Raw genomic sequence first — 10,669 nt, 5'->3', positions numbered from 1 at the left:
ACATAGTATAGTATGTCGTTTTTGTCAAATTTTGGACCAAATTTTTTTTCTCCAAAAATGGTCACATTTTGGAGATATAGTATAGTATGACGTACTACATAGTATAGTATGACGTTTTTGTCAAGTTTTGCACCAAAAAAACGACATTTGGACGACTTCCCAATAATAGTTCATGTAGTAGAGCTTTTATTAAAACATGCATTATAAGAAATCTCAAATAATTCAAATCCGCAAACAATAACAAACAGCCAATATTGCACTTGGATGAAAACAAATAAAGGTGGCATTTGAAGTTGACACAAGGTCAAAGTGCTTCATTTTATCTTGTCGTGAACAGTATTAAAAATTAGTTGTGTCGTTTAAAAAAAGAAAAAAAAGGAAGCTCGATTTCTACAGGATAAAACACTGACCAGAGAATACGAGAATGCTGGTTAACTGCTGTGAACACCACACCCGCACCATTTCACTGGCTGTCTATATAAATAACGATCAATATGACCAATACTGTACACATCATGTCACACAGTTCAGACGTTAACAGTGTGTTTGACCCACGACATTGACACAAAGACTCCAGTTTACTCCCTTTTTACAGTTGACAAGTAAACTGCATCGTCACTCACACACTAAAGATAATGTGGTGGACAGTGAGACACATCAATAACCAGTGAAGACATGAGTCATGTGGCATAACATGCCAACCAATATAAACCCGTTATTTTGCATTCTTTGCTTCAACTGTGGATGCAAGTACATATAACTGCAGTTATTGCTCAGGGGGAAAAAAGCTTAAAATAATATTTGTAAGTTTTAATGGTAAATGTGCATAATATTTCCTTTTTAAGATTTTATGACGCACTCATTGACAAATTGTGGGGCAACCTGATGGAACCTTGTGTCAACAGCAGAGGGTTTCACCACCTTTTGTACAAGCCAAACAGCAGATACAGTAACACATACAGTGTACAGACAAGGGACGCATTATTACAGTCGGAACGAAGCACAAGTGTGAGAACAGAGAAGATGAGAGGAGGCCCTGGGATAACAGTACAACTGAGTTTTACAGTGTTTGTGTTCAACTTTTTGTCTGCACTCTTCTCCTGAATGAGACTTCCCATTAGAGGGGTGAATGTGTTGGGTGACAGGGTTATAGAAGGGAGGGGGTTATTGTCGCACAGCGAGGGGCATTAAGCCTGGGGAGGAGGCAGCTGGAGGGGCGGTGATGGCTGTCAGGTTACCAGGTTCCAGTCCATTCATGGTCCTGCTGTAAAAATAAAAAAAACATATTGAAGTAATATTAAAGAAAAAGTTGTGAATCAATGAGTGATTTGCTGGGTCTAATACATGATGATGTGTAGTAATGCAAGAACTAAAATAATGATATACTGTTTTTATGAACTGATAATAGAACAATCCAGGAGCCTAAAGTCATGAAGCAAAAGAATACACAGACATATGAAACACCAACACTCTCAACGAGAGTGGCAGTGTCAATATCCTTGCTAATATATATACAGGCAATCGTTTTTATAAGAAATGACAAATTGAACTTCCTATCTCATCATTTTCGATTTAACTTTGTAAAAGCTTTGTTCTGAGAGAAACTTTCAGTCAAACTTATGAAAACTTTCCACCAGCAGCTGTCAGCGCTGCAGCATGTTGCTCTGCCACTCAGTTTGTCTCCATCACACAGACAAAAGGACTCCATAGGCTTGTTTGAAAAAAAAAAAAACACACACACACGCAGAGTTCAAGTGTTGCCAAAAATGGAACTTGAATACACAAAGCGGAAAGGACGTTAGAGAGTGTGAGAAAAGTTTGTCAGATTGACAAGTTCAACTGGTTTCCGTTGTGGGTCATGACTGTGCTATGATCAGTATGTCTGCTATGGTTTCGGCCAAAGTCCTGAAAAACAGACAGGTTTTAACCAATGTAGTATTTTCTGCTCCAAAAGCAAACAAAATGCATTAAAATCCTAAAAATTATTGACAATAAAACCTGCATCAGTAGAACCACCACTGATGCATTATAAACATAACTGTTGTCAACACAAGCAAAAGTGGAGAGTGACAGCGCAGATGATAAAACGATTGTTATCAAATCATTCAGTCAAACCCCTTAAAAGAGCCTCACTAACACTGATTTGACCTAACTCTAAACAATATTGTCTGTCTGTCTCCAGAGCCTGATATAATTTGTTACTCTCTGCCACAGAGAGTTACTGTTTCAAAAACAAACAACACAAATAAGCCAGACAGTTGTAACAGGAAATGCTTCTGTGGTCTCAGCACACGTCGTCTTCATTTACTGTAACACAGTCTCATAAATACCATTCTGTTGCCTTAAATATTCACTGAAGCACAAACAACACTATTTATATATTCTTCCAGGAAATGTTTTCAGCCTCTTGTAAATAAAATATTTACAACATTTTTTTTTTTTTAACTTATGTATATCTACAGAGACCAAACTCGCAAAATCTCAACAAGTCAACAACAGACAACAAGACAAAAAGGGGCAATAATATTATTGAATGTGGTTTCTCTCATTGGGAACCATTTCTAGACAAAAAGTCAACTTTATACTGAGATAGAGATCTACGTAAGGAAGTCAATGTCATTGTCCAATAGAGATAGAGAGAAAAATAGTCTAAAAGTTCTTAAAAACAAGTCATGTGATCATGAAGAAAGAGTAATTTGGATCCAAGTTTTATGGGTCAAATAAAACGTGGCTCCAGATTAATCATATTTGGGTAGAGAGGGGTGAAAAGAGTTAGCAGACCCCTGCACTAGTACACAGACAGGAAGAACATCTATTGGATAAATAGTTAAAAAGCAGTCAGAAACATTCAGAGTCCACCGTCACCACCACACCAGCCTTGAATAGTTAGTGACCAGGACACCCATGTAACCCACAGTCATGACGTCTTACAGTTATTCTACATGAGAAGAATAAAGATGCTTGTTAAAATCTATGGCAGCATGCAAGCGCCCTGACACAGACAGAGGAGCTGTGATTACCCATAATCAGTGCAGGGAATATGACCATCTCTGTCCTGCTGGGAAAAAAAAAATGAGCACAGGTCTCATCTCTGACTCACTCACTGTATCAAATACACACACACGTCACAATATTAACACATCTGACAAAGAGTAAAGTAGTGAGAGGTCGGTTTCACTCACGCTTTGTCAAAATATGAAGTATGGAGTGACTGCGAGTAGTTGGTCGTGTTGGCGTTCAGCGCGTTGCTGTTGTCGAGAGCGTACGCTTTCCTGGCTTTCTGGTCCCGGGCGAAGTTTCTGCACGCGGCGAGTTTGGACTCCAGAGCCTGTAAGAGGAAGAGGGACATAAGCAGAAGATGAGGACGATGATGATGATGATGATGATGATGCTGATTGTTCCAGACACAGGGGAGCTGAGAAGGAATGACTCACCCCTACTTTCCGGAGTAAATCACTGACAATGTTGAGTGCTGATATTCTGGCAGAGGGAGTCAACGGTGAGTTGCTGCCGTAGCCATTTGGTAGAACTAAACAGGAGCGAGTGAAAGAGAAGATGGTATAAGGGAACATTCATGACATCAGTTGTGACCAAACTTCGATAACATAGTCTCATAAAATAATAATTTACAGCTATAAGCAAACCTATTACAGCCAGGATGCAAACCCTGGTCTCTGGTTTTCAGCTGAGCTCGGGGGGACGGCGAGTGACTAATGTCGATTTTCTGTCACAATCTGTCCCTGGCTAAAAATAATATATAATAAAAACGAAGCTGCGGGCCTTATAAAAGCTTTGGACAAACCTGCACGATATAGTCTACATGATGTAATGTCACATGACACACAGCACCATCAACACTGTTTTTTTATCTGCATTGTGGTCATAGTTTTAATGCATTATCTGTAAAAAAAAACTTTCAGAACATTTGAAACATATAGTGTCAGAGGTACAGTTTTTACACAATTACTAACATCAGAAGAGCTCACGTGAAGATTTTTTTTATCATTTTGCACATTGACACATGCTCAGCTGTGCCCTAACTCAGCAAGTCATGAGGGCAAAACGAGTGCCCTTCAAAATATGCTCAATTCGGCCCGAGATCCAATTTCCATATAGAAAACAGGCACTGATTTCACACGTCAGTGTCAATAAATAAATAGTTTTAATATAATAATTAAATACAGTGGTTGGTTGCAGCCACTTTGACTAAATAAAATGTAATAAATACTGCTTGATTTGTCAAGAGTGACAATAATAGAATTAATGCAATTTTGCGTTCCTCATCAAACCTGAATAAAATGTGCCACTGGGAAACATTGCTCCTCACAGTTAGATGTGTCCATACTTGAAATAAAGGCAGCATAATTAAGGGCAGCTCACTCAGATTTCCCTGTTGGTACTTGTGCAATATGAACAAAAAAAGACGAGCTGCAGCTACCTGTCGGGTTGGCAAAGGCGTTGTCCAGCCCTTTGCTCAGCGGCGTAGCAGGGAGGGAGAGCGAAGCCTGCACAGCAGTGTCCATCTTCACATTGTCCTGAGTGGGTGAACTCGGAGCGGACATCCTGGTTACATCTGTCTGCCTCTCACGCACGGCCAGCTCCTGCCGCAAGTCTGCAGGGGAGAATAAAAAAAATGACAATACGCTATTGTAATGAGCACCAAATGAACAGTGGGAACCATATTATGAACCATTACAGGAAGCAGACACAGCAGCAGTATGGTAATGAGCTGCAGCGGTGACTGACAGAGAGGCTCATTATTAAAGTCTGGTCAATAATCACCTCTGGCTTCATCCTTTAATCTTTGCACAGAGACCAGAAGAGACTCTTTCTCATCCAGCTCACTCTCCAGGAAGGCGTTCCTCTCTATGGCCTGGTTCAGACGCTGCTCAAAGTTCTCCAGAGATACAATAGTGGCTCTGAGATGAGAGACAGGAACAATTATCTAAATCATTAAGGCGGCAAAATCCACAGACAGCATTTCATCAAGTTTGAATAAGAATATCCTCTGGTGTCACACCTATTCGCTCATTTATAATTATTTAAGCACGAATATGGGATCAATATTTCAGCCTTGTGTAATTACAGCATTGATTTTAGATTAGATTAAATAAGAAAAAACATCCTTACATGTAAGAACAAATTGGGTCACAACTTCAAGTACAAGTTACAGCAATTTAAGGCGTGTATATACTGTACGTTAAAGTGTCTTATCCTGCTTCTGTTGTCACACCAATGAAAATTTGACACATTTTACTCACTGAAAAATAGTTTCCCCTACAGGAACAATAAAGTGTTTATCCCATCCATCTATACCGTTTTTATTATTTTCATTTTATTGAACACCAAGAGGCCAACACAGACCTTTTAGCTCTCTCTAAGTCGTCGTTGGACTGTTCCAGCTCTCTGACGTATTTGTGGAGCTGGTCCTTGATGCTGCGCGTTTGGCCGAGGTCGTCCTCCAGCATGGAAACCTGCTTGTAGCTCTGCGAGTACTGATGCTCCAGCTTATCCTGGTGGAAGAACAGAGGACGAGGCACGCGGTCAAGACAAGATGGGATGAAGACAGCCAGCGCATATACTACTTACATGTACAGTATATAATCTGTACACGTGTGCCAACATAGCGACACAGTTTAATCGTTTCTGACCTAGATCTCATCTCATCATCCATTTTTCATTTCCATTTCTCTGCTCCCCATGGTTAGGTGTCATGTGTGAAATATGACCTACATATAAAACAGCTCTGAGACGGTCATGTCGATAAATGCTGCTACTGGCTTCTGTGTGCGTGTCTGACCTATATCTGCTGTCACTCTGGAATCTGGATAAAGTGCTGTCGGCTGCACAAAACCGAACGAACGACGAACCTGTTTGAGTCTTGTTCAGCTCAACTTATTCACGTGGCGGTGAAAAAGATAGAGAAATGCTCTCAGTATGGCCTGAACACGAACATAAAAAATACTAGCAAATCAGAGAACACGCTTGTTTTTGTGTTGTTATATTTGATTTGATGATTTCTTTGCATTTGTAGTCTGAGAAAATAGGTTTTTTAATCATGTTGACTGAAATGTTGCTGTGTTTTCCTACTTTGCATATAGTCATCTTTAAAATGTTGTGTTAATGAATGCCTTGTGCTTCCAAAATGTGTTTTCTGGAAAGCCATAGTTTATAAAAAATGTTTGTGTTTTTAGTTCCTGTTGTGTTTTCATGTGGAGCGAAAGACAATTTTCCACAGCATGGACGATAAAGATGAACCTTATATAACCTAAAATGTAGAGTTTTCTAAAATGGCAATGAAAGGTGAAATAATCTTTTTTACAATATAAATCAGCAAAACAGTAAACAAACGATTCAACAATATCACACTACGAATAACAACACCTTCACAAAAAGCTATTGGTGCAGCATTTCACCCCCCAAAAAAACATTATTGTGTCAATTATTTCTTGCACACAAAAATGACATGACCCCTTGGCACAAGCGCCTCCTCCTCCTCCCCTGTGTGCCACCTCCCTTTTGGTTGTTAGGCACTGAAATAATAAAAATAGGAATGAGAGACACAATCTGATGCATTATTTATCAGAGTCAGAGACAACAGCTGCATCAGTTCTGCAGCCTGCATGGGACAAAGCAGGCACTGAGACTGGAAAGGCATTTGGGTTTTACTTTTAGGGTTGCACGTGGATTCACAAACAACGTTTCTCTGGGTCTATAAACTTCAAACGTTAACTGTGAGGCTCACGGAATCTGTGCGAGAGAACGCAGAGTCAGGGGAAATAAGACAGTGCGCTCTTGTTCTGTCAGAGGACAGCTTTATCACCTTTTATTTAGTTTATTTATTCCTTTCATAAAAGTGCACAATAACACAATATGAAATTGATATATAAAACATATTTAAATGCACATTTTTTTCATGATTGGATGACTGCCCCTTTACCTGAACACAACAAATCTTAGATGGTCAGTCATTTCCTGACCTACACCATCAACTACACCCTTGATGACAACAACATAAAACCAAAATAACCCATAAAAGTCTAACTAAAATCCGAACAAATAAAAAAAACATCCAGTTTAGTTTCAAGTGCATATGAAAAATATTTGTACATCCCTATACTTTGCTGTGTGACTTTAATATTTCTACGATCTCTTAAAATCCAGGAAGCACAGAGAGCTGCACAACTACTGGATAACATGTTACTGCGTGACGAGTAATTTAATAAGATAGCTATTAAAGAAAAAAAAAATCATTCAATATTTATTTCAAGGAGACATGAGGACATGCTGTACTTGCTTGGTTCAGAGACTAATGTATTGTTAAGGCAGATATATAGACATACATAATGGTGGTGTCATCATAAATATTATATTTGCAAACAGCTGAGGTCTTTTAATGTGACCTAACAGTGAGGGATGTTTCCAAATTACATCATATAATGTGATTAAGACACGTTGTATATTATACTACAGGTTACCCTATGCATAGATCAGTGGTTTACTAATATAAAGGGGGATTTGAGCGTTCGAGTCAGCTTAAATAACCTTTACAGCTTTTATCCAACTAAGAAAGAGCAACGAAGGAGGGAAACATGGCGAGTAAGACATTTGTTTATGTAACCCTAGAGAGTTATTAAGGGTGTCTGTGATTATTCTCATAATTGCTCCTCAGATAATTAATTAAATAGCAGGTGTATATGACGTCCGTAACCGTATACTGAAAGGCCACCAGGGGGCAAGTCAAAAAGAACTCAATTTGAATGGAAGTCTATGGCAAAATGAGCCTAATTCTCAGCTCGGTCAGCTTTTACAACTTAGACTGATGCACGTCTCTCATCTCCCCCACTCTTTTCCCATAACCCCTGCAGTTACCTTGAGTGAATCGACCTCATTCTTCAGCCTGTGGTTCTCAGAGTGCAGATCTTTCATGCGATGCTCGGCCTGGCTCAGCTGGGCCTCCAGCTCGGCCTCCAGCTCCCTGCTCCCCTCCTGAAACTCGCACAGCTCCTCCTGAGCCTCCTGGCAGCTGCAGGCAGAGGAGGAGGAAGCATCAGACAACAAGTTGGGACAGAGAGAAGTTGGCGTGTAAATCAGGCCTGGAAGACATGCTGTGTATGGACTCAACTGTTACATTGACTAGAAACTGGTTCCTGGAGCAACATTTAATTTTTCTGCTTTATTTTAAATTGTCTAGTGATCACTTGAGCACTCACAATGATATTTTGAGTGTGCAATTTGTTTTATTAGGGGATTAAGCCATAATATTTCTTATATTTGGCACTTTGTATTATAAGACTATACATGTGCTCGGTTCACTTGCTTTTCAACGAGTGAATCAACAACCCTGTCAAAGAACAATGTCAAAGCTAATTATGGCTGTTTGACGAACAGCACAAACAACATTGGATGAATTAAATATAAAGCACATGTATTCTTAGAGGATTACCCGCAGTGAGACAACAAGAAGCCAACAGTTTGATCATATGTTTGCATCAGATTATCACATTAAACTCAGTTATATTTATATTTTATTTTCAATCGCAGCAGGATGCAAAGCAAAACAACAGAACTACGATGTCTACTGAAGGCTGAATGGGTTAGTCCCATACCAACCATGGTTTAGAATTAATGTAACATGTACCAAATGCTGTCATATATTAATGCAACCAATATAATATTCTACAATGGTTCCCTAAAGGTTGTGTCAAAGGTAACGTTAGGAGAACATTAATGCAACCAAAGGAGAACGTTCTGTAGAGGTTGAATTAAGGTTGCGACAAAAGAGATGTTAGTGGAACATTCTGGGAACAGAAAGTGCAACCAAAACAGTAGGGGATCCATAAACATAGGACAACCTAGGGAAAACCTTCAGGTAACATTCCTGCAACTAAAAGGCAACATTCTGGGAACCAGGAACTGTTAACTGAGCAGAACCAACGTCACTGCAACTACAATAAGAATGTAATTCTTGTATACGACAGTGCTAATGTTGGAGCAGTCCAGTTAAGAATGTAGTTAAAACGAGAACTCCATCTGCCAATGAAGATCATGAAGATATTTAGGACCACGGAGGTGAAATTGTTCCACGTTTCAAAGGTTAAACATGAATGTTGAAACTGGATTAACCCAAAGAAAACATAAACATTATAAATAAGGCCCTGATTCTGAAAGTCACATTGTAGTACAGTGACCCTTACATAACTGCGAGCCTGTGCTGGAGCTCGTTTCACAAGAAGGTGAGATTTCATTTTAGTCGAGTGAAACCAAAGATGCAGCAGCATAGATAGCTGCCCTTTGGGTGATCACAATGTTAAGTAACGACAACAATGAGAGCACAGTGATAACAGCCGCACCAATACAAAAAGCCATTCATACAGCAGGAAGACAACGACACACAAGAAGTCTTTTATGTTCCATGTGAAAAAATGAGACGTCGCTCTGGGGAAAAGGGAGGGGCTTCTACCAACGCTTTTAATCTCTCTTCCCAGTGTCACTGGATATGCGAACACATATTTTTATGAAAGCATGAGAAGGAACAACTGTTACTTAACAGCTGCCCGAAAACATTCCTGAAGTGAAGTTATGGCGAGAGCTCACAGATAAAACAGAATAAAAGTGGCAGAAACTGTGATTTAAATGTAGCCTTCACTCCCTTCATCAGCAAATTAAACTAAAGCTGCTTTTTCTAAATGAAATTGGTTTAATCAGAATTTTGTTACCAATGTGGTGATGAAACAAAAATGTGAGGGAAAAGAAGAATTCCCCACACAGCGTAAGACAGATACATACCCTTGCTTGTACTTGAAAGTGAGAGTTTTCCAGAAGTCTATTTCCTCATCTTTCGAGGAGAATTTCGGTATCATATCTGTTTCCATGACCGACAAATCTGGGGAGGAAAGAATGAGGAAAAACAACAGGGATTATTACTATGAGAACACTTGCCTATAAAGAGAAAAAAGGTCATTACGCTACGGGACATTGCATCTTTTGTTAGAACTTCAAATTAGTATCAAATCTCACTTGACATTAAAAAAAAAAAAAAAAGATATAGCAAGCACTCAAAATGAGAGAAAAACAGACTATTATTCAACAATTAAGCTAAAATTAGAATTTAATTCACAATAAAGAAATCATGTCCCTTCACTTACACATACCTTATATTCCTTTACAAAAATATCATTGTGTTCTCTATCATTTATAAGGGGTTTCAGTTTTTATTTTCATTTTTGAAATTTTAGTATCAATATTATGATCTGTTAGCACTAGTGTCACAGTATGAGCTTTGAAAAGTCACATTATTGATGTAAACAAGTGGATACAACATGAAATGTATTGATTAATAAAATCTCAATTTACAGAGAAAAGAATTCCACACATGATGAAAGGTTTTTAAACAGAATGAACGATGACGCTACAGTACAGTGGTCACTGGTTATTTTAAATATAAGAGAGAAAAAAAACACACATTGAGATACATAAATAACCTGATTTTAAATGGTTATTTTTGAAGAAAAGAATGAAACGGGTGCATAAATGACCCAAATGCGAGCGAGTGAATAAACAGAGATGATGACGATGACGATGATGCTGAGCTCAGCTGTCAAAACTGGGTGTGAAAACATGCCGTGAATCAATCAAACGACCAGGTAATAATCACTGTTTTCTGCCT

At 38.9% G+C, this 10,669-nt stretch overlaps 1 protein-coding gene across 1 annotated transcript; it reads right to left on the bottom strand.

Moving 5' to 3' along the window:
* Window positions 1-1,136: 1,136 nt before the first annotated feature.
* Window positions 1,137-9,875, bottom strand: ndel1a (nudE neurodevelopment protein 1-like 1a; the record flags this gene model as incomplete). The annotated part of the gene is made up of 9 exons (XM_083903546.1): window positions 1,137-1,264; window positions 3,021-3,055; window positions 3,183-3,328; window positions 3,435-3,529; window positions 4,439-4,612; window positions 4,783-4,919; window positions 5,365-5,513; window positions 7,873-8,026; window positions 9,790-9,875. The coding sequence occupies 9 exons, from the start codon at window positions 9,873-9,875 to the stop codon at window positions 1,254-1,256; spliced, it is 987 nt and encodes a 328-aa protein (XP_083759672.1). The 3' UTR covers window positions 1,137-1,253.
* Window positions 9,876-10,669: the final 794 nt, after the last annotated feature.

The sequence above is a fragment of the Microchirus variegatus genome, assembly GCF_963457635.1.
Source record: "Microchirus variegatus genome assembly, chromosome: 17".
NCBI classification, from domain to species: domain Eukaryota; kingdom Metazoa; phylum Chordata; class Actinopteri; order Pleuronectiformes; family Soleidae; genus Microchirus; species Microchirus variegatus.
This window is presented reverse-complemented; position numbering and strand designations above follow the sequence as displayed.